The 20,527-nt window shown below is 41.2% G+C and overlaps 3 protein-coding genes and 1 long non-coding RNA gene across 4 annotated transcripts; 3 read left to right on the forward strand and 1 right to left on the reverse strand.

Moving 5' to 3' along the window:
- Positions 1-1,829: 1,829 nt before the first annotated feature.
- phlda3 (pleckstrin homology-like domain, family A, member 3) lies at positions 1,830-4,138 on the forward strand. Its single transcript, XM_061058026.1, has 2 exons — positions 1,830-2,537; positions 3,548-4,138. Exon 1 carries the CDS (start codon positions 2,105-2,107, stop codon positions 2,531-2,533), a length of 429 nt encoding a protein of 142 aa, XP_060914009.1. The 5' UTR covers positions 1,830-2,104; the 3' UTR covers positions 2,534-2,537; positions 3,548-4,138.
- A 4,135-nt stretch (positions 4,139-8,273) lies between these two features.
- Positions 8,274-10,340, forward strand: tnni1a (troponin I type 1a (skeletal, slow)). Its single transcript, XM_061057984.1, has 5 exons — positions 8,274-8,393; positions 8,651-8,782; positions 9,131-9,220; positions 9,333-9,509; positions 10,083-10,340. Exons 1-5 carry the CDS (start codon positions 8,337-8,339, stop codon positions 10,185-10,187), a joined length of 561 nt encoding a protein of 186 aa, XP_060913967.1. The 5' UTR covers positions 8,274-8,336; the 3' UTR covers positions 10,188-10,340.
- On the reverse strand, positions 8,312-11,714 carry LOC132989992 (uncharacterized). Its single transcript, XR_009675953.1, has 3 exons — positions 11,604-11,714; positions 9,342-9,483; positions 8,312-8,695 (listed from the first exon to the last, which is right to left on the reverse strand). It is a non-coding gene; the product is annotated as an uncharacterized LOC132989992 (long non-coding RNA).
- A 738-nt stretch (positions 11,715-12,452) lies between these two features.
- Positions 12,453-20,137, forward strand: lad1 (ladinin). Its single transcript, XM_061056655.1, has 14 exons — positions 12,453-12,613; positions 13,251-13,424; positions 13,934-14,204; positions 15,532-15,605; positions 16,067-16,238; positions 16,520-16,612; positions 16,874-16,917; positions 16,993-17,035; positions 17,327-17,370; positions 18,027-18,093; positions 18,188-18,322; positions 18,436-18,525; positions 19,306-19,431; positions 19,579-20,137. Exons 1-13 carry the CDS (start codon positions 12,576-12,578, stop codon positions 19,402-19,404), a joined length of 1,344 nt encoding a protein of 447 aa, XP_060912638.1. The 5' UTR covers positions 12,453-12,575; the 3' UTR covers positions 19,405-19,431; positions 19,579-20,137.
- The last annotated feature ends 390 nt before the right edge of the window (positions 20,138-20,527 follow it).

Genomic DNA, 20,527 nt, shown 5'->3' on the forward strand with positions numbered 1-20,527 from the left:
GGTTACATCACTGATGATGTGTTCAGGAGCATCCACCAGATGTATTCTATCAATCCTTATTTCTTTACTTCTGACATATCATACATCTGTATCCCACAATATAAAGTTCTGAGTTGGTGTTTATAGATACACTGACAACTTGAGAAACCACAGGGAGAACCTCTCACTACCTCTGAAGGTGAGATAATGAGTCAGCACAGAGCACTGGAGACTCAGGGTATATGAAAACTCCCCACACCTGGACTTAATCAAAGCCAATCAGTGCCACACACACCTGATTGCAGTGAGTTGATTCTCTCACCACTCTCACAGAGCCGAAAGATTGAGTGCCCTCACAATACATACCCTGCCCTTTTTGTTTTTTTTTCTTTCGTACCCCGCTAGCTTACTAGATATTACATAACCCATGCTATTTTATTAAACATTTTCATTTACTTTAATTCATTCATGTTAATCGATATATTATCATTACCAATAGGCATCACCATTATTGATATTATTATTATTATTATTGGGGGTGGTAGGGGGTTCCATTTTTGCTCCTGGCCCTCTTGTGGCCTGCAGCAATCTCTGGTGGTTGCATTCTGGGGCGTAGTTGGCCTAGTCACCTCCCTGCCTCCCTACTTCCAGCAGAGAATGAATAAACAGAAAATGATAAGCTAAACAACAGACAAATAGATAATATATAAATACATCTCTTCTATATGAAATCAAACAAAGACCAAAATCCCGCTATGGGAGCAACCCATACGCAAAAGGGAGAAAAATAAATAAACCCTAAAATGAATAAAACAAAAACGTACAACTTTATATGTGGGAGGGGGGGTGGCTCTTTCCTAGCCCGCCCCATCAATCCTCCATCGGGGGCTCTCGCTGGTGCTGAGGAGGGGCAATATGTGCGATAGGGGGCTTCTTGCCTATGTCCCCGAGGTCCCTGTGACCCCCTCTTCTCAGCTCTTCGTAGTGATACCATGTATAAACCAGATTTATGTGCATGTTTGTATGTATGTCTATATCATAGACTGTAAAAATAACACATGGGAACACGTGTGAAGCCAACTCAACGCGTAAAACAGTGTCATGTCGTCACTTTAGAGTGGTTAAGAAAGAACTAAGTTTAAGAACACAAGATTTATTAAGAAGACAGAAGAAACCACTACAATTACAATTGAAATACAAATAATTATTTCTATAGTTTTTTTTCTTTTTGAATTCACAAATTACATAATAAATGAGTGAAACTGTGTGTGTCCGTGTAAGGAATAGGGACGCAGTTTTGAAGGTGACGTGCTGTGTTTAAGTTTCAAGAAATGACATATGCACATTGTAATCATTCCTCTCATAACATTGCACTGACACATCACACTGCTGGGACAATAAGTAAAGTATCTTGTAAAGTTAGGGGAATTACAGCTTCACTCCACCCACAAAGCAGATCTGTCACATAAGAGCCGCATTGATCAAGTATTGGTAAAATAATAAAAGTCATTGTTGAAATGTTTTTCCCTCTGGAGACTTTTAATTTAACAGTGAAGTGAAACCCCAGTGGAATAAACACTTGCCAGGGCAGTTAAATGTGATGTAACAAACGTTTTGTCCTACAGATTATTTATTCAGACAGGTGTGTATGAGATTTGTTTCCTATGTTGTCCTATCAGGTGCACTGTGATTGAATGACCACCTATCTAGCCTACAGTTGAATTCTGTTAACACGCAAACATCAAACAGTGTGCCATTAAAGCCAAGCGTCTAGCCTACGTACACTCATGACACACATACACAAGCAGCCCGGATCTCCTCCTGCTGTCACCGGGAGGGGGCGGGGTGCAGCGTAAGTGGTAGAAGGTCCACTGAGGCGCCGGGCATGTTCAAACATATCCAGGCGGACCAGTTTACCAATCTCCACGGCATGTTGTCATTACGCACGGATTAGGATTTATATGCAGCCTGAATGAGCCCTTGAATCGGATATTATTTGTTGTAACGATGTTTTTTTTTCCTAAGGCACCTTACGCCTTCACAGTAACAAGGAGTATGTGCTGAATGGGTTAATCATTTCTCAAGATTTAGATTATATTCTGTCAGTCTCCGGCTCTGCGTGGCCATGTCTCTCCCGACCAAAGTGATGAGAGACGGGCTGCTGGAGAAGCGCAGCAGCGGGCTCCTCCAGCTGTGGAAGAAGAAGCGCTGCGTGCTCACAGAGGAAGGACTGCGTCTGCACAACTGCAAGGGCTCCAGCGGAGGGGCTGATGTTCCGAGCTCAGCGTGGGGCTCCAAAGCCAAGGAGCTCCGCTTTGAGCGCATGGCCACGGTCGACTGCGTGGAGTACAAGCGAGGGCTGGTGTACTTCACCGTGGTCATGGTAACAGGGAAGGAGGTTGACTTTCGGTGCCCGCAAGAAGGGACGGCGTGGAACGCGGAGATTGCTCTGGCACTGGTGCGCTACAAGAACCTGCAGGCCGTGCAGACAGGGAGAAACAGGCACCTGTACTCAGCACACCTGGGGAGCACTGGGGAGGACGAGGAACTGTGACCTGGTAAGCCTTATTCCAGTGTAGGGAAATGAGGAGTGCTGTTTTCAACATTTATCAAATAGTTTCTGAATGTATTAACTACACGTGTAAACTAATAGTGTTTTTGTTTGGGCACCACACATCCTCATAGCTGCAATGTCTCAGATTCTCTTCTGAGAGGTAAACACGATTCAAAGCGTCACTTTAGCACCTCAACTTTCAATGTACGAATTCTTATCCAGCTGTCAGCAAAGGCCCAAAAGTCTCTTAAGGGTGCAGTCGCCAACTTCACTCATAATCTCCCTCCTGTGGTTGATGGGGTGCTAATGGTTACAAGTCGGTGCTCTGATTGGATGGAATGAAAACATCCAGACTCTTGGGGCTGAGGTGGCACATTGCTCAGAAGAACTCAAAACCCCAAAGATAAACTGGTGTTACAAGTTATTTTTAGGAACCACTTTGGTTTTTAAATGTTCAACTATTGAGTCAAAGTCATGTCATATTTTCTACCCTCTGATAATAATCAGCCTAAACTGTAACACTGTCTTCTTGCACTCCTGCTGGAGGACAAATTTAAGACGTAATGTGAGCCTGCAAAATAACATCTGCCTGCCTCTCCCTCACTAGGCCTCCAAGTATTTTTAAACACTCACAAACACTGCCCACATATGCATTTTAATAACGATTGGACATTTAGGTTGACCAAAGCTAAGCACCCCATATTTTATCAGCTATTAGAGCACAATCACTGGCACCATGTGACACTGGTGTTATTTTCCGAAACTGGTCACTGAAATCTCAAATGTTCATGAACTGAGTGTCTGAACTATGAGCTCAGAGTCCAGGAATCCACAGCCCAGCTTCCGTAAAAGAGCTGCAGAAGTCAAGTGCCCAAATTAACCTAGTCTCTGTGGTTACAGTAATATAACTCACTACAAGTGCACTTAGCAGATTCCCAATCAGCTGCCACAGTGTCAAATGTACTCAGTGACAAGAAAATATTTAAATCTTTTTGTTGTCGTTGCTTTCTTCAGCTTTCATTCTTCCTGGAAATGGACCAATCGGAGCAGAGAAGAAGGGGAGAGAGAGGACAGCACATCTATTTGCAAGGCCTGGTGGGACGACCTCACAGCTATCACAGAATATGGATTTATGGAAGGAGAACATGAGTTAAAGACACGCTCATCTACTCACAGTGTCAAACAAAGCATACGGATGTGATAAACTGTCAACATGGATGGCATGTTTTTTTCTGATCTCTGGAGGTCAATGTTGAGGCTGCCCCATAAGGAAAAGATGGCATCATTGGGACAGAAACTGTGGACACATGTTTACCCCTTTGTGCCTTGATATTTGGAAAGTCGTTATTTTGGCCATTATTTGTAGACATTTTCTAGCAGTGGTGAAACTGGAGTCACTTTTGTTTTATTAGCCTTGCTTTTTATGACAACACATCGTGTTAAAATCGCTTTGAGAACCTTTGTTCTAGACTTAACAGATCTGCATGTTTTCCAAAGCTTAACATGAAGTTTTTTGCTCATATCCATTGCACATTGTACAAATATATTTGCTGAAACCATGTACAGTATTACAACCTTAAAATATTAAATACTTTTTAAGCAGTAGCCCTGAAGTGCTGACATATTTAACTCGAGATTGGACTTGTTTTTTATTTGTTCGTCCTCTACTTGGTCTGGAGCATATGATATCACTTAGAACAAAGCAGTCAGCTGTGATTCATTTAAGGTTAAGACCATTAATTGCTTAGCTCATCTGTTTCCAGATGTGGTGTAACCTTGCCGTTAAAGCCTCTGGAAAACACAAAAACTGTGGCACTGCTCTCTTGCTCTTGCGTGAATGCTTAAGTCAGGACTCCTTTTGTTCAGAGCCATGTGGAGGACTAATGAGAAGAACAGTGAGCCTGAGGCATGTGCATACAAACAACCACCCACCCACACACACACACACACACACACACACACACAAATTCACCTACAGAGGTTTGTGTGCACACACAAACCAGCATGAAATTCAGTGAGGCCTCAGCATCAGGAGACTCTCGTTAGCAAGGGTGAGCATATATTGTTCATTCAATCATCTGAACATTTGTGTGTGTGTGTGTGTGCGTGTGTGTGTGTGTGACTGTTTGTGTGAAAAATATAGCAGTCTGTGTGTGTTTGTGGGCATCAGTGCAAGTCAAGAATAAAGGCTCGATTGTGTACCGTCCTCTCTCATTACTGTGGAAAACCCCAAAGCTGGCCACACCACATGAGTCAGCAAAGGACCTGGAGCACTGCAAAGAGCGGAGACACCCTGTGACGGATGGTTGCTGGTTAAAAACACCGTGTGCAGTCAAGTGTGTGGGCGAGTGTAAACTTACAGAATACTCTATGCGAAGGGTACGAGGGAATTTGCGAACTTAGTGGTGGGCATATCAGGGGTCCCTCCAGACTGTGTGCTCACATCGCTCAGAGGAATGCCTTGTTTAAACATCACAACCACAGTCTAGGGTATCTGGTTTTCTCAGCAGATAAACACACATGTATGGTTATCTGCGATTTTATAAACCAGTTCCTAGCCCTCAGTGTAATGTTTGATTCATGCTGAGATCATGTGATGACACTTTGACAGCCATTAGATAGTTTATCAGTGCTTTTACAAAAACAAAGCACATGAGTACATTCCTTTGATAATGACCAACGATTGAAGGTAAGATTGTTTTACAGGTCACAATTTCTTCTGAGGTTTACCGAATGGAGCTGCTGTGTGTGTGTTTAACCACTAGAGGTCGGTCTCCCTTCGGTTGAGTGATAAGAGTATCTGCGTGTGTGTGTGTGTGTGTGTGTGTGTGTGTGTGTGTGTGTGTGTGTGTGTGTGTGTGTGTGTGTGTGTGTGTGTGTGTGTGTGTGTGTGTGTGTGCCAACATGATCAATTGTATTAGCAGGCCTTTCAATGTTAGCTATGTGAGCCATTACGCTTGTTATCTTGATAACATTTTATGACGTACACTGAACAAATTAGACAGCCAAGAAAGGCAGCATGAGTGTGCAATTTGTGTTAGCTGTATTTAAGCACTGCGTTTTTAGAGGGTCTTCCGGGTTTTTTTTAGGGGGGGGGGGGTTATTTGTTCTGATAAATGTGTCAAACAGCTGTCATTTAAAGTGATCATTTGGGTACCATGAATTTAAAAAATGAAGTGCTAATCCATTAGATGACAAGATAGTAAACACAAAGGATTCATTCTATGGAGAGTTTACTTTTTTGGCATTCCAGCTTGTTACAATTCCACTGTAGTCTTGACCGAAGTGGTACAGACGGACTCAAGTTATCCTTTGAGCCACGCCTCTAGTGAAGCTAAAAACACAGCATAACAACAAAGACACTCAGGTCAGGTGTTATACTCTTACTTTCTTCCAGCCCTTTAAGTAATATATTAACAAGTGTGGGAGCTATTTTTCCCTATATTTTATGTAGTTTCAAGACTATCTTTTTTTAGGTTTATTTTGGGGCTTTTTATGCTTTTATTTTTAAAGATACAGTGGATAGAGTCAGGAATCAGGGAGAGAGAGTGGGGAATGACATGCGAGAAAGGAGCCACAGGTCGGATTTGAACCCAGGACGCCCACTTGTAAGACCATTATAGCCTCCGTACATGGGGTGCATGCACTAACCACCAGGCAACCGGCGCCCCTTCGCAGACTATCTTTGACCCGTATCAATATAAAACCTCCGGCCTGTACTTTATCATCTGAGCTGTGTTCATCTTCCTGTCGTGCGAGGCCAAAGCTCCCAGCTCTAACTGTTGGTTATAATGAATCTTTCTGAGAGACAAATGGAAAGAGCAAGATTAGGCAGTAAGAGAGATGGGGTTTACTAATAATAGCCTCCACTAACAAAAGAGAAAGAGGGAGCCAGACAATGAGGGGGCGCAGTGGTTAAATAGAGGAACACCAAATTGTTGGTCTCATCTCTGATCTGTTCTACCCTGCCTCTGCTGCTGCCCCATCTCTCTTCGTCTCCTTCTCCTGACACTGGTAAGGCCCTTTCATGGTGTGGTATATAAAACTTTTTTCTTCTTTTTGTAAAAAAGTAGGGCACAAAAACTTAATTGTATGACATAATTGATGCATCGTTTTGTCTCGTACAATCAGTTTTTGCTGACATTTGGCTAAATAGACTTTGTATGTAATGGTTTATTCAATAGTTTTTTCAGATAGTTCTCTGAAATCTTTCAGAGAACTGAAGATTTGTCTTTGCAATCTAGTAAAAATGGATTTAAATATAAAAAATGGGTTTTATATAGTGTTTTAATGTAATGATGATGATTATCTCTTGTTCTTTGAGGCTGGGGCTGAACCTTAACCATAGATAAAATTATGAAATTATACAAACTAGTTGGTAAATCTGTAGCCAAAGCAGCTCTTCTCAAATCTGAGCTGACGAACTCTCAAAAACACCTCAGGCTTTTTGTTTTAATTTCCAACTTGGCTGTACCACAGAGGCTCAGAAGCATCCATGAGTTACTGGCGTTAAATCTGTGATCCCGTCTGGGCAACCCCGAGCACAATCACCGTCCACAGCTGTCTGTCAGATGTCCCCTAGTCTATTTGGGGAGACAGGCCACTCTAAATTCCTCTCCCTGAGATAATCCAGAGGAGAAAGATGGGGATGAGACTCAGGAGAGATGTATGAGGGGTGGCTATCAGGCAGGAATTTTCCTAATCTGCTGGAGCAGCTCCTAACCCAATCATACTGGGAGGTCTTAGGTGGTATCAGTGTTAACTGGAACCAGCTTTTGAAATGGGAGAGGCACATAAACAGAGAAAAGGGTGAGGAGAGGTGAAAAATAGAAGTGGGAGTGCTGGAAATTGTTTGTTGATTTGTTAAAGGGAAGAAGGGCAAGGGTGCTGAAGGAGGGAGAGCGTACGCTAATGTGATGACTAATTAAGTGAACTTAGTGAACTAAGTGAAAACATGAATTATAGGGACGGGTTGACAACCAGCTGCACATTTTGTCATCTTACACGTGTCACAGATTTGACTTCCAACGAGTTCATAACTGTTTTAACTTTGTCTACTTGCTAACCAACCTTCATTTAAACTGATTTGATGTTTAAAATGCTAGGATAGCTCTTCTGTTCAGGGTTTCAGATGTACCCTGAAGCAACTTGAAGCTTACCAGACAACTTAAAGTAGTTTGGATGAAGTTACTATTACCTTATCCTAAATTCTCTTTCTAAAAAATAAAAAGCCATGGGAAACTCAGGAAAAGTCCAGATTTTTAATGCAGTAAAGACACATCATTTTGGTTTGTGATCCATTCAAATAAGAAGCCAAACTTCCATGAAACATGACAATTGATTGTCAATAAGTTGTTGACAAGTAGGATTCCAAATTTAGAAAGAGTGCTAATGAAAAAGCATAACCCTCCAGGAGCTGATGACCAAACATCAAGAACTGTTTTGTGTGTGTGTCTGTGAGTGTGTGCTTCTAACATAATTCGTCTCTCTTCCAGTGACATCTCGTCTGCAGGATGCCTGAACACGTGTGAGTATTCTTTTTGTAGACTCTGTTGTCATTTACAAACAAAACAAAGACAAAATCATTTTTTCTGAGCTTTGTTACACTAACATGTTTGGCCTTTAATTTTCTCTGCTTTAAATCCTTTCCATTTTTTTATTTCACAGGCAAGAGGTAAGAACTATTTTTAATCAATGACCATGATAATAGTATTCCTTGATTCTAAAATTATAACAATCAAATAAAACTATTTAAATGCCAGATAATTACTGAACAAATCAGTTAGGATTCATGTCCTGAATTATGTTCTCCATCCAGAGGAAACCCAAGATCTCAGCCTCGAGGAAGCTGATGCTCAAGGTCAGCAGAATCATTCACCCTCATTTCTTGATAATGTATTACATAATGTTTGACCACAGGAGGGCAGCAGTGGCCACATTCTGTTGAACTGTACTACGCTGCATAATGCTGATCAAGAGCGTGTGCTCTGAGAACTGAACGTTTGTATTTGCATGTTAAAACAACACAAGCTTGCTGTGCTGGTTTTGCTCGACAAGAGCAATGTAAGGGCATTCTGTATTACACGGTGACATTTACATGACATCATATTCATGCAGAGTCTCATGGTTGCAAAGGCCAAGGAGGAATTGGAACAGGAGATCCTGGTTAAAGAGGAGGAGAAAAATAAGTATCTGTCAGAGAGAGCTCCTCCGCTACACATCAGCGGCCACAGTCTTGCACAGCTACAGGTAACTTGTCCTCAGATCTCCAAATTCTCCAATATTCTGTCATATTCACTTGCCAATTTAAAATTCCAAATCTCCCACTTTCCATAAAAAACAAAAATATCTTAATAGTCATTTAAAATTCCACAATTTATCTAAAATGAAAGGAGTTTAGGGACCTTAAGCTTCCTCATGTGCATAGTTTCTAGAGAAAAATTCTCAGAAATGTAAAGACTTTAGATACACAAATGTAGGTTACAAAAAACTACAGTATATGATAACCGTGAAATATGCCCTCATAATAATAACTACTTCTAAATAACTATATGTTTTTAAGATTTTGTGTGTGTTTTTATGTGTGTTTATGTATAGGACCTTTGCAAAGAGCTCCATACTAAGATAGATGTGGTTGATGAGGAGCGATATGACATCGAAGCTAAAGTCATGCTCAACACACGTGAGGTACATGATACTTTCCCAGCATATCTCTGTGTGCTATTGGCAAAATTTAAAAATGTTAACCTCCTCATTAAATTCAATACGCTGCAGAAGTCATGTAAATGATCTGTTCCAGATTAAAGACCTGAACATAAAGGTGTTGGACCTCAGGGGGAAATTCAAGAGGCCTAGTCTTCGGCGCGTTCGTGTGTCTGCTGACGCCATTCTTCGCTCGCTGCTGGGCTCAAAGCACAAAGTCTCCATGGACCTCCGGGCCAACCTCAAGTCTGTCAAGAAAGAGGACACTGAGAAGGTGTGTGCATAAAAACAAGCACATACTCGCATTTAACGCACACACATAACACATAACACAATCAAACCAGCTCAAGAGATTTACTTTTTGTATGGCGAGGAAGAAAAGCAGCTACTGAGAAGTTTCAGACACTACATGACGTCAGTGCTTGAAGTGCCATAAGACACCTGTAATGTGTGTTCATGTGTGTGAAGGGTGTGTTTGAGATACAGAGCAGTAGGCCAGCACAGGGCGGCTACAATGTGTTTGTGTGTGTACAAGAGGAGGTACGGTACACGAGACAATGAACGCATTGTGCACAGAAAAGTCGCTTTTTTGTGTGTGTGCTTGCATGGATATGGATCCTTGTGTCTGTGAGAGTAATAGATGCTTGAAACCAGTTAAACTAGTACAGTTATACAGCATTGTAATCGGGGATTCCCAGGTGACAACACAGGTCTTAAAGGCTTAGACAAATAATGATGATAGGATGTTTTAACCTGCTCTAATTCACAGCCTCTTTATAAACAAAAACAAAGCCTGTTCTCACTCATTCATATCGACCTTTACAACATATTCTGTGTCTTTCTGCAGAAGAGGCCAGTAGAGGACAGTGACTGGAGGAAGAATGTGGAGGCCATGTCAGGGATGGAGGGAAGGAAGAAGATGTTCGATGCCGCTAAGGGTCCTGCCCAGTAGACCCAGAAGGTGTCATGTGACATCACTTCTCCATCATCTAAATCCGTTTTATTTTCCATATGGTCTATTTCAGATTCTAAAAAAAACATTCTAATATTATCATTGTGGCTCCTGCCATGGAGGTTTTCTCTTATTTCAGTTCGAACTGATCAGTTTCCTTATAAATGATAGGGTGTAAAGAAATCTTTATCAGTGTGCCGGTGTTGGACTTTTCAGCCATGCAGCTTCTATCTAAACAACAAACAGAGACATTTTGTGACTCATAATTTGCCTTGACTTGGACATGTTAAACCGTAGCTTTGATATTCTTGCTTTCTGATTAACTGTTAACATGGTCTGTGATTTTGTGAACTGGCTGGACTTACATTTAAAAAAATGTAACAACAATAAACTAATTATTGATCTTGTTTGTTTGTGGGTTTTTTTTTTAATAAAGAAAACTGGAAATCTTCACCTTGCAAAAGATGAGTCTCATTTGCAGTGTGCAAGCTTTATATGTTAGAGATACAGAAGAGATATCATAGCATTTCTTTGCAGTCATATGTGGAATAGATTTCAATCTATGGCTTCGCAGAGTCTTACTTTTTGGTGTGGGCTGATTGGCTCACCACTTTTGTATGGACAGAAATATCTCAACAACTGTTGAATGGATCACAGTTGAATTTTGTAGAGACATTTATATCCCACTCAGGATTAATTGTAATCACTTTGGTGAGCCACTGACCTTTCATCTAGCGCCATCATCTTGTAAAATATCAATCTGTTTCATACTTAGGATCATATCCAAATAAGTGTTTGACTAATAACATTCTCATAAGATTCAGATGTACTTGCTCTACTGTGTTAGGTGCTAATTAGCACATGCTAGCATGTTCCAACGCTATGGACAAACATAAACTAAAAGGTGTGTACATCTAATGCATAACCAATTCTGCAAGAGAGCAAACTTCTGCTGATATGCTTATGTCTGCCAGCTGCCCACACCAACATCCTGTGCACAGTTGTAAAACAGCCTCTTTTTTTTTTTTTAGCTGCTGCCTGTTTTGCATACCCATAAAGCAGACTCAGAGAACTGCCTCCTTTATGGCACTTTAATCATAATTGTCTTATCAAGGTTGATGCAAACAGCTTGTGACACCAATTACAGTCACAGTCTCCCTCATGCCACAGGAGCATTTATATGAACACTGCAGCAGCATAGACTCACAAACTTCTCTGCTGACGCATATGCTTCGCTTCTTAGGGAACATGCAAACTGTTACCATGCATACAGTATGATAACATCTTAATGGTTCAAACTACAAGCAAGCCTTATTTAGTCAAGAGTGAACTTCTAGCCCAATTATACAAAGAATACAGGCTATCAGTATGAGCATCAAATGATACATTTAATCTTCAATTCTAAAAGGAGCTCACCTTCAGTAGGCTATTGTGGGTCCACAGTCTGTAACACAGGTGGTACAGGTGCAGGACAAAGTCATGTGAGGTGGTGGGTGTGTTGGACTGAGTCTGGGTCAGAGTCCGACAGGTGTGGCCTCACACAGCATTGAACACAGTCTGACTCACACTGTAGATAGAACAAACAAAAAAAACACAAGCTATTTGCACTGTTTTTATATATAATATACTTTAAAAGTAGGCTAGCCTACATTTCTCATTTAAATTCAGTTTTGTCATTCTTGTATTGTCCTGTCAGTGTGATATTTTGTTATTTTACAATTTCATGAATGATGGTGGGTTTATCTTTATCATAACTGTACATTATCTTCAATAAGGCTACTGAGTCAGCTTAGCTTAGTTTGCTGAACAAAATAGCCTGACGTAACTTCATAAGTGCCACCACACATGAAGATCTCTCTCTCTCTCTCTTCCTCTCTCTCTTCCTCTCTCTCTCTCTATCTCTCTCTCCCTCTCTCTCTCTCTTCCTCTCTCTCTTCCCCTCTCTCTCGCTTCCTCTCTATCTCTCTCTCCCTCTCTCTCTCTTCCTCTCTCTCTCCCTCTCTCTCTTCCCCTCTCTCTCTCTCTCCCTCTCTCTTCCCCTCTCTCCCTCTTCCTCTCTCTCTTCCCCTCTCTCCCTCTCTTTCTTCCCCTCTCTCTCTCTCTCTTCCCCTCTCTCCCTCTCTCTCTTCCCCTCTCTCTCCCTCTCTCTCGCTCTCTCTCTCCCTCTCTCTCTTCCCCTCTCTCTCTCTCTCCCTCTCTCTCTCTCTCTCTCACCCTCAGGTGGGTAGTTTACCTTTGGTGTCACGTGACTGAGCTGCACCGGGGTAAAGGTGCTTTGTGCCGCTCTGACTGTAATTTGACTGCCGCCCTCAGAGTCCCAGTCAGTTGACTCTTTTTGTGTCTTTGAGCGAAGTTCTCCTGAACACGGTAACCTATAGGCAACTTAATATGTCCATCAGTCGGAAGAACTGGTCGGCTCTGTCCAGGTAAGATAAAAAGCTAAAATACTCTGAATAGAATATGAAACCTTTGAGAGCACCATCCGCAACTGCTGCTGTTTTGACAAGTGATGTATTGAAGTCATGCTTTATTCACTGAGCTAGCCTAAAAGTCTAAAACTTCAATCTTTAAGCCAGATACAATACTTGAGCATAAATGAGTTTTCCATTTTAATTTTGGGGACTTTAGTCAGCAGCCTAGTGAACCCACAGTAGGCTATCCAAATTAAACAATATGCACTATTCTGTATTATTCAGTGTCCATAGTGTTATCACAGGCACTTCTAGCTTAGCTGTGATATTTTAATATTAAGTCCCTGTTGGTTTTGGGCTTTCAGTTAAAGTGAAGACCAGAAATATGTTAGGGTTGTGTAAAGGTCAGATAAGCAAACAAATGTGCCTCTACAGTACAGGCTACTTATAAGCAGTTGAGGAACAAGTAAAGCAGGTTCTGTGTAACCGTTAGCCTTTAATAATCCTTTACAGCAACCAAAACAGGCAGTTAAATCAATTCATGAAAGATTCACGACTTACATGTTGAGACTGTCACCTTAATATCACCCAGGCCTGGTGTATACCTCAGTTTCGTTTTTACGCCAAGTGTTCGTTCTGACTCTGTCCCCAGCCTAGCGCGCCAGTGGACGGTGGAGGATGAGGAGGAGGTGGAGAGGGAGAACAGAAGGAGGGTGAAGAGCTTGAGCGTCACCAGTGACTTAGACGCTGAAGACAGCCAAACGCCCAGAGACACAAAACCCACTGAGAGCGCCTCTGGGAAAGACGCCCCAAGTGACCTCAGCAGGTTATTCTCATGATTTCCTAAAGCAAGATGATTGATTTATAGACTGATCTGAACATGATCTTGTAGCTGTGGGTGTGTTCTCTGCTCTTCTTCTCTGCTGTTTCTTTTTTTTGTTGTTGTAAGAGGATCAGAGGGATGCTAGTATGTGCAAATCAATGTTCTTGGATTGCACACTTTTTGAGGGGATAGATTTCAGAAGAAGAGAGTGAGGGTTCTCACACGTTTTGCCCCGCGGAAGTGTGTCATATGTAGACTTTTCAAACACATGAATAAACCTGATACCATGCGTGGCAGGCACAACACGCTGTCAAAAACACCACCAGCTGATTACCTGGAGCAGAAGTCGTTTTCAAAGAGAGAGAGAGAGAGGAACTACAGAGCCCTTCTTTACAGAAACCTGATCAGACATTTGAGTGACCGGTTCTTTTTTTTTCCACTACTTGAAACGATCCATCATACGTATTAGCTTCTCACAGAGTGTGTGTGTGTGTGTGTACTTGGATTTTCAGTGTGGAGCAGATTCAGCTGGATTTTGTGGAGATGCTGCGTGTCCGCGATGAAAAGCGGAGACTGAGGCACGTGGAGGCGCTGAGACGACAGAAGGAGGTTGGGGAGGATGAAGCGGCGGCCTGCAGTGGAGGAGCCAGGGTGGAGCTACTGGGGGACTTGGATGAGGAAGAGTTTCCCCCCATAAAAGCCACTAAACCAGAACCACCACTCAAATCCACATCTCACAGTCCGGTGAATGGCGGCAGCAGCACCAACACCACAAACAGACAAGTAAGACTGGAGCTACTCTGTGTTCCAGCAGAGCAAAACAAAGGCCTTTATTTGGTCAAAATTCTTGCCACATGATTTGAAGACAGGAGGTTTCAGAACGCGACACATCTAAGAGGCTTACAGCAATGCTAGCAGCTTTTACTTAGCCACAGTTCGCGTTGAGCGCAATGCTAACCTTAGCGTGCTGGCATGGTCCCAATAACAGAAGTGAGTAGTGTTTGCAATGATCACAATCGTGAGTGTGGAACCTTAGCACGCTCCGATTTGATCATTAGCGATGGACTTTTTGGTTTGCTAATTAGCACGTAGCAAAATAAACATTTTAATGATACTGAAAGTGCGAGATGAAAAGTCACAGGACCACCAAAGTGATTAAGGTAAATCAGCTGGGATCCATGAATGCCCAATAGTACCAAATGTCGGGTAACTCCAAGCACAAGATGTTGAGATATATTGAGGCATAAGCAACAGCTTTTAACAACTAGTCAGGCTAAAGTGAGAGAGTAGAGTAACACTGTACAGAGAAATATGACAAAATATGTCACCCAATAATGGATATTAGAGGCAGATTCAAAGAGGAGGATTCACTGACAACCAGGCTAACATAGCCGTCCTTTGAGCTATACCGCCAACATGGCGAAAAATGACAAAAAAAAAAAGTTCAAACTGCCTTTACAGACAGTCAAATCCTTTGACAAGCTCTGTGTAAACCTTCACTCACATCAGAAGTAGTCGTGCTTCAGTTAGTCTTGACACAGTGGCAGATGATAGTGCCACCCTGCAGAGTGGTTAATCACAGTTAACTGTTACCCCACACAGAGAGTGACACAGGTTAATCATTTCCTAGATTCTAAAACAGCAACAGCAACTTTTTTTTTTCTTTCGCTGCATAGGTAGGGGACAGATATCAACACTACATTGTCTGTACACCTGGAAAGACTCAGTGTACGTCACTGAAAATGTTAAGGCGTCTGGAGAGTGTGTGTGATTATCACATATAAACGTGTTTCATACATATTTGTTAGTTATAAACAACACACATCAAATGGTTAATTACACCTTTTTCATCATTTCCTGCTCTGTCACTGGACTCTTCCTATGAATCGAGCAAACATGCAAATCTATGAAACGTCGATAAGGTGTACTTCAGGTCATAATTTGAACTTTATCTTCTCTAACACTTAACAGCCAGCTTTTATTCAGCGGATCTGCAAATGAGGCCCTTAACTGTTCAGCGTTATGTAATGCAAGGTGTGTCTCAGGTGCTGTGTGAAAGCCTGTGTTCGGTGTGCTCATGTTTATTCTCTCCTGTTTGTTTCTTTGTTAGCAAGAAAGTGGGAAGTCGTCAGGCCAAGCCCATGATCCCAAGCCAGCGTCCAACCCGACACGCAAGTTTGTCAGGTAAACAAACACCAAATATTGTTTATTGTTCTATGTGTGTTTTTCTTTTGGGTGGATCAAAAAATAGATCAAACATTATTGAAGAGGAGATAAAGGGTATTGATTCCACACAAGGAAATGACAGTACAGCGGAAGATAGGAACAATGTGTTAGTGAGGCTAAAAAGCAACTGAAAGCAAAATATTTCCTATGTTTATTATGGTTTGGTTAATTATTACAATTATCATTCATGTAAAGCTATAAACCAGTCTATTCAAAAGACCTATTTATTACAAGACTGCCACCTCTTATTCTTGTTTAGATATGTTTATCTTAAATGTGGTTGTTTGTCAATGTAGAGCCGGATGGGGGTTGTGATGATTTGAATATACTGCAGCTGTACTGTTGGTCTTGGATCACTGGTTGCTTTCCCGAACACATCTTCTACTGACCTTTCAGCTCACTTGTGTCTGGTTTTGCAGCTCTGTTTCCATCTCACTCGACAAAAGTCCCTCAGCCAGCGGCTGCACATCTCCCATGAGCCCTCGCTCCCCGACGCCCTCGTCATCCTCTCGAGAACACTGGCCGTCACCTTGCCAGAGTCCCTCTCCTCCGGGTGCTCAGAGTCCTGTACATAATGGACACACACAGGAGGTATTCTAACCAACATGCTGCCGGCTGGTGAAATTCTGTGTGTGCTTTCGCTTGTCACATAGAAGTTTGGCTGCAAAGTGCTTGCTAAATGCTGGCGCCGCTGCTCATTGAATCTGAAGCAACAGCACCCTCCAGTGGTCAGAGAGTAAAAGTTACAGCCTCTCTGCCTATGTAAATAAACTGTACTTGTCTGCATACCTGTGCAGGCAGCCTTAAAAAGTAAACAATAAACATGTGACTGAACACTGCAGTACAATTAACATGATTTCACCTTACCTCAGACCAGTGTGAATGGCTCTCCCAGCAGCAGCAACTTTGAACAGACTCCAAAACCTGCGTTCGTCAGACAGAGCTCCAGGACTATATCTTTCAGGGTAAACACAAGAACAACATCAATTTGTGCTTATTTGACTTTTAAAACATGCTGCAATATCCCATCAGCTGTTATATTATCAGATCAGGGTCATTTGCTTGTGCCACTCAAGCTTCCTGCTCATGCTAATAGCTGAAGTAAAATTGACCGTCTTTTACTGCTGACTGGATGCTTTGTTAACACCCTGTAAACACCACACGAGATAGGGCGACTGTGCTGGTCATCAGTGTATCACCACACACATATGTTTGGCTTTTCACAGATGATGAGGAAGAAAGAAGAGGACAGTTCGCCCCTGCAGAGGAGGTAAAGAAGCATCTTTGTCTTCACATCGAGTGTTTCTGTTCACCTATACGTGCTGACTGCTTCATTCTGTTGTAGCGCGAGTGTGAGGATGGCCTCCAAGAAGTTTGAATCCAACACAGTAAGATATCTTTTTCTTTGAAATGTTGTAAATAATACACGTTGAAAATTGTCAAGTGACACTGCTCTAGATTCTTTGCTTGATGGTATCCTTTTTTTAGTGACATAAGCAGTATCGCATCATCGTGGACCTTTTTGTGCATAGTGATAAGAGTAATACAATCACATGTATTGGCTTTGATCATATCGGCTAGAAATGTTATAGAAGTTTAAATGAATATTAACTCTGTTAAAGTTGTCTTTAGTTGATTAGCAGTGTGTGAAATGTTAATTATTCTTCGGTTTGGATCAGGACCAAAATCAAGACGAAGACAAAGCGTCATCCTTCCAGAGAAAGTAAGTGTGTATAGTTCAATCATTTTTTATACTTCTACTAAAAGTTTCTATGTTGTTTATGTCAGAGAATGTGCATACCCCTGCACCTGTCAATATATATGTATATGCCTTCTATTCAGTGTTAATCTTCACACCATTTTCTAATTTAGTCATAGTCTCCTGATGAAAATGTCCTTTATATATTGTCAGATATTAGTAATTTATTATTGATTTAATTTAGTCAATTAGTCACTGACTAAAATTGCACATCATTTTAGTTGACGAAAATAGAAGATATTTTAGTCAACAAAATCAGACGCAAGCTTTTATTTTTATTATCAGAAGCTCCAGGGGGCGGGGCTTCACGGACCTGCAGGCTCCAGGCTGCACATTGTTGTACTCACCACACACGCACACCTTTGATGAAGTATGCTATGGTTTACAATGATTTTAGAACAGCTGAGGGGGCACGTGATAATCGTCACTTGTAATGTAGTTTTCGTTTCGTCACATTTTTGTCAATTAGATGATGAAGTAATATTATTTATCAAATCGTCAAATAGCGGCGTTTCGTCTCGTCATCGTCGACTAATTTAAAAAGACCTTTGTCAACGAATATTTTCGTCATTTATTTCGTTGACGAGATTAACACTGCTTCTATTATCTGTCTGGTCCAGCTCTCGACAGAGGATTTCATCCAGGTCCATCCAGGAGAAGATGGAGAGACTGGCTCAGGCTGCACAGGTCAGACTCTCAGGCAACAAACATAATGACCAAGCTGAGAGTTTTTATTTATTTATTTATTTTTTTAACAACTCTCCTTCCTGTATGTGCATAGAAGTCTGAAGTTCTTCGCGCTCCAGACGTGACCCAGAGGACCCTGTTCCTGCTGGACGAGGTGTCCAGGAAGAGAGGTCTCTTTGAGAAGGAACAGCAAGCGGCGTGCCCCACCAGCCCAGGAATTTCCAGACAGGTACGGTTATCCTTCCTCTTTGTTATCTTAGATTCTCATGTGGCTTTTTAAAAACATGCACGGATATTTTTAGTTTGCAAAAGGCTCTAGTGTTTTTTGCCTCTGTCTTTCAGGAATTTAGAAGCTTCACGTCAGGAATGTCTGATCGCATTAACCGCTGGCTTAACAAGACCGGCCCAACTGGGTCTGCACTCAGTCCTACTGTAAGGCCATTTGCATTTTCGTTGTTTTTATAGCAATGACAATAAAGATATATTCTATTCATTCTATTGTTTGTAGTAAAACTGCATCATGAGAGAAATCAAGTGTAGCATGTGGCTGCTAGAGGGCAGTAGAACTCTTTCAGCTTAACTGTGTTTGTCTCAGTGTCCTGATCAGAAACTATGATTCTGTTACTTCTACTTTTCTATGATTTTTTATTAATTTGGGAGTTGCGTTGTTGATAGATATGTTAAAAAAAATGATTTAGTGTTAAAAAGATGTGTTCAGGCATGGAGTACAGTAAGCCCTAACCAAACCGATTTAGATGAACTCTGTTGTCGTTTCAAAAAAAACTTTTTCTCCTGTATTTCCAGACACTATTTATTCTATACATTTTCAATATATTGGACATCAGTATTATCTTCTAAAAGAGGTTGAGTTTATTCTGCCACAGTGAGGGATGATTTAACTCTGGAGATAAGAGACTCTGTTCCATCTGGATACATTTACTGAAGAACTTTCCTTTTTTTGAGTTCAAAAACCTTTGAACTGCACGCACTAGTTGCCTTGTTAAAAGTTTTCACAGATTTCACAGAATATGTTGCAAAACAGACACCGTCGTCTTTGTGAGAAAAATCCCATTGTTTGGGTTATCGTTCTTGATAGAGAAACTTTCTGACTCCTTTCAGTGTTTATGAGAAGTATACGTCCTTTGCCTTCCTGTCTGATGTATGATGGGATAATTGTCCTGATGAATTGTGTCATCGTTTTTCCATTTGTAGGACTTGAGACATGTGGACATCAGCAGCAAAAGGAGCATGTTTGAGAGCAGAGAGGAGGACAGTGTTTTCAAAACCAGCCCAGGAAAAATCTCCAAGTGAAGGACGGCCAATTTATAAACCCTACAGGTAAGATTCATGTCCCATGATGCAGAGAGTAGCTCACAAAAGTATTTGATAACACAGTAAATTTGGTTTGATTATAGAAACACTTTGTACATCTCTGTAAACTACTCTAACATAACTTTTTTTATTTTTTTATTTTATTTTTTGCAGTGATTTCCTGCACTCCCCTCCCATCTGCAGGATTTTAAAAAAATAACAAGAGGACATGAAGAGAACTGGAAGATGACTGACTAATGTTTTTTTTCACGCTTTTTTTTGGCACTGTCAAAACACATTGAAGGAAGAGATAATGCAAAACGTAGAAATAAAGTGAGGTGAGTTTTGGCTTATGTGCACTGATAAGAATGCTACTCAAATTTAGGAGTCTTCAATCACATATCTTTGCATTGCTTCTCTCTTCTTAGAATAAAAGAGTGCTGTTTCAAACACTGATATACTGTTTAATTTGTTTGGAAAGGAGTTTTAAAAAAAACAAGTTAGTGACAAACATATTTACTTTTCAGCTGTTTGCCTCTGTGTAATTTCGCAAAGCACTTTAAAAAGGCGTAGGCTAATGGTTCAGGTTTTTTATGGAATTTTTAAATGTGGGAATCCTGGAGTTATAAATGTATGTAGTTTTTTTCCAATCTGCCATAATATATATTTTGTGCTTTGTCATAATGGTCAAGTCACAGCCTGTCTAAAGAATTAAATGTTTCATTGCCACAAATTTGTATTATTGATTTCTTTATTATTAAGTCACATACCTAAACATAACCACAGCATCTAGTCTGTAAGGCTCAATTTACCTTGGCACAGGAAGGATGTAGATAGGACTTAAATGTCTGTTTTTTTTCAGTGGCAGGCTGCCACACAAAGGTGACACAGAAGAGTGTGTGTGTGTGTGTGTGTGTGTCTATGTTTGAATCACCGTGAGCAACTGTGGCTTTATCAGCATCACACAGCAACCTTTTTAGGGAATGATAACTGTGAGTGCAATGCTATCTTACAAAGTTATTAATAACACAACAAGGGGTCCTAGAACCTCTTCCCCACAACACAGTCAGTCCCTATACCCTCCAGGACCTCACGTTGTCTGTGAGTTAACAAAAGCAGGGAG

Source organism: Labrus mixtus, chromosome 15 (assembly GCF_963584025.1).
Source record: "Labrus mixtus chromosome 15, fLabMix1.1, whole genome shotgun sequence".
NCBI lineage: Eukaryota > Metazoa > Chordata > Actinopteri > Labriformes > Labridae > Labrus > Labrus mixtus.

What these genes read in the sequence shown, in the direction of transcription:
- phlda3 (XM_061058026.1), top strand. Translation starts at nt 2,105, where the DNA reads ATGTCTCTCCCGACCAAAGTGATGAGAGACGGGCTGCTGGAGAAGCGC.
- tnni1a (XM_061057984.1), top strand. Translation starts at nt 8,337, where the DNA reads ATGTTCTCCATCCAGAGGAAACCCAAGATCTCAGCCTCGAGGAAGCTG. An exon ending in ACAGTCTTGCACAGCTACAG is followed by an intron (nt 8,783 to 9,130) that starts GTAACTTGTCCT and finishes GTTTATGTATAG; the next exon opens with GACCTTTGCAAAGAGCTCCA. An exon ending in AGAAAGAGGACACTGAGAAG is followed by an intron (nt 9,510 to 10,082) that starts GTGTGTGCATAA and finishes GTCTTTCTGCAG; the next exon opens with AAGAGGCCAGTAGAGGACAG.
- lad1 (XM_061056655.1), top strand. Translation starts at nt 12,576, where the DNA reads ATGTCCATCAGTCGGAAGAACTGGTCGGCTCTGTCCAG. An exon ending in GCCCCAAGTGACCTCAGCAG is followed by an intron (nt 13,425 to 13,933) that starts GTTATTCTCATG and finishes TTGGATTTTCAG; the next exon opens with TGTGGAGCAGATTCAGCTGG. An exon ending in CCAGGACTATATCTTTCAGG is followed by an intron (nt 16,613 to 16,873) that starts GTAAACACAAGA and finishes GGCTTTTCACAG; the next exon opens with ATGATGAGGAAGAAAGAAGA.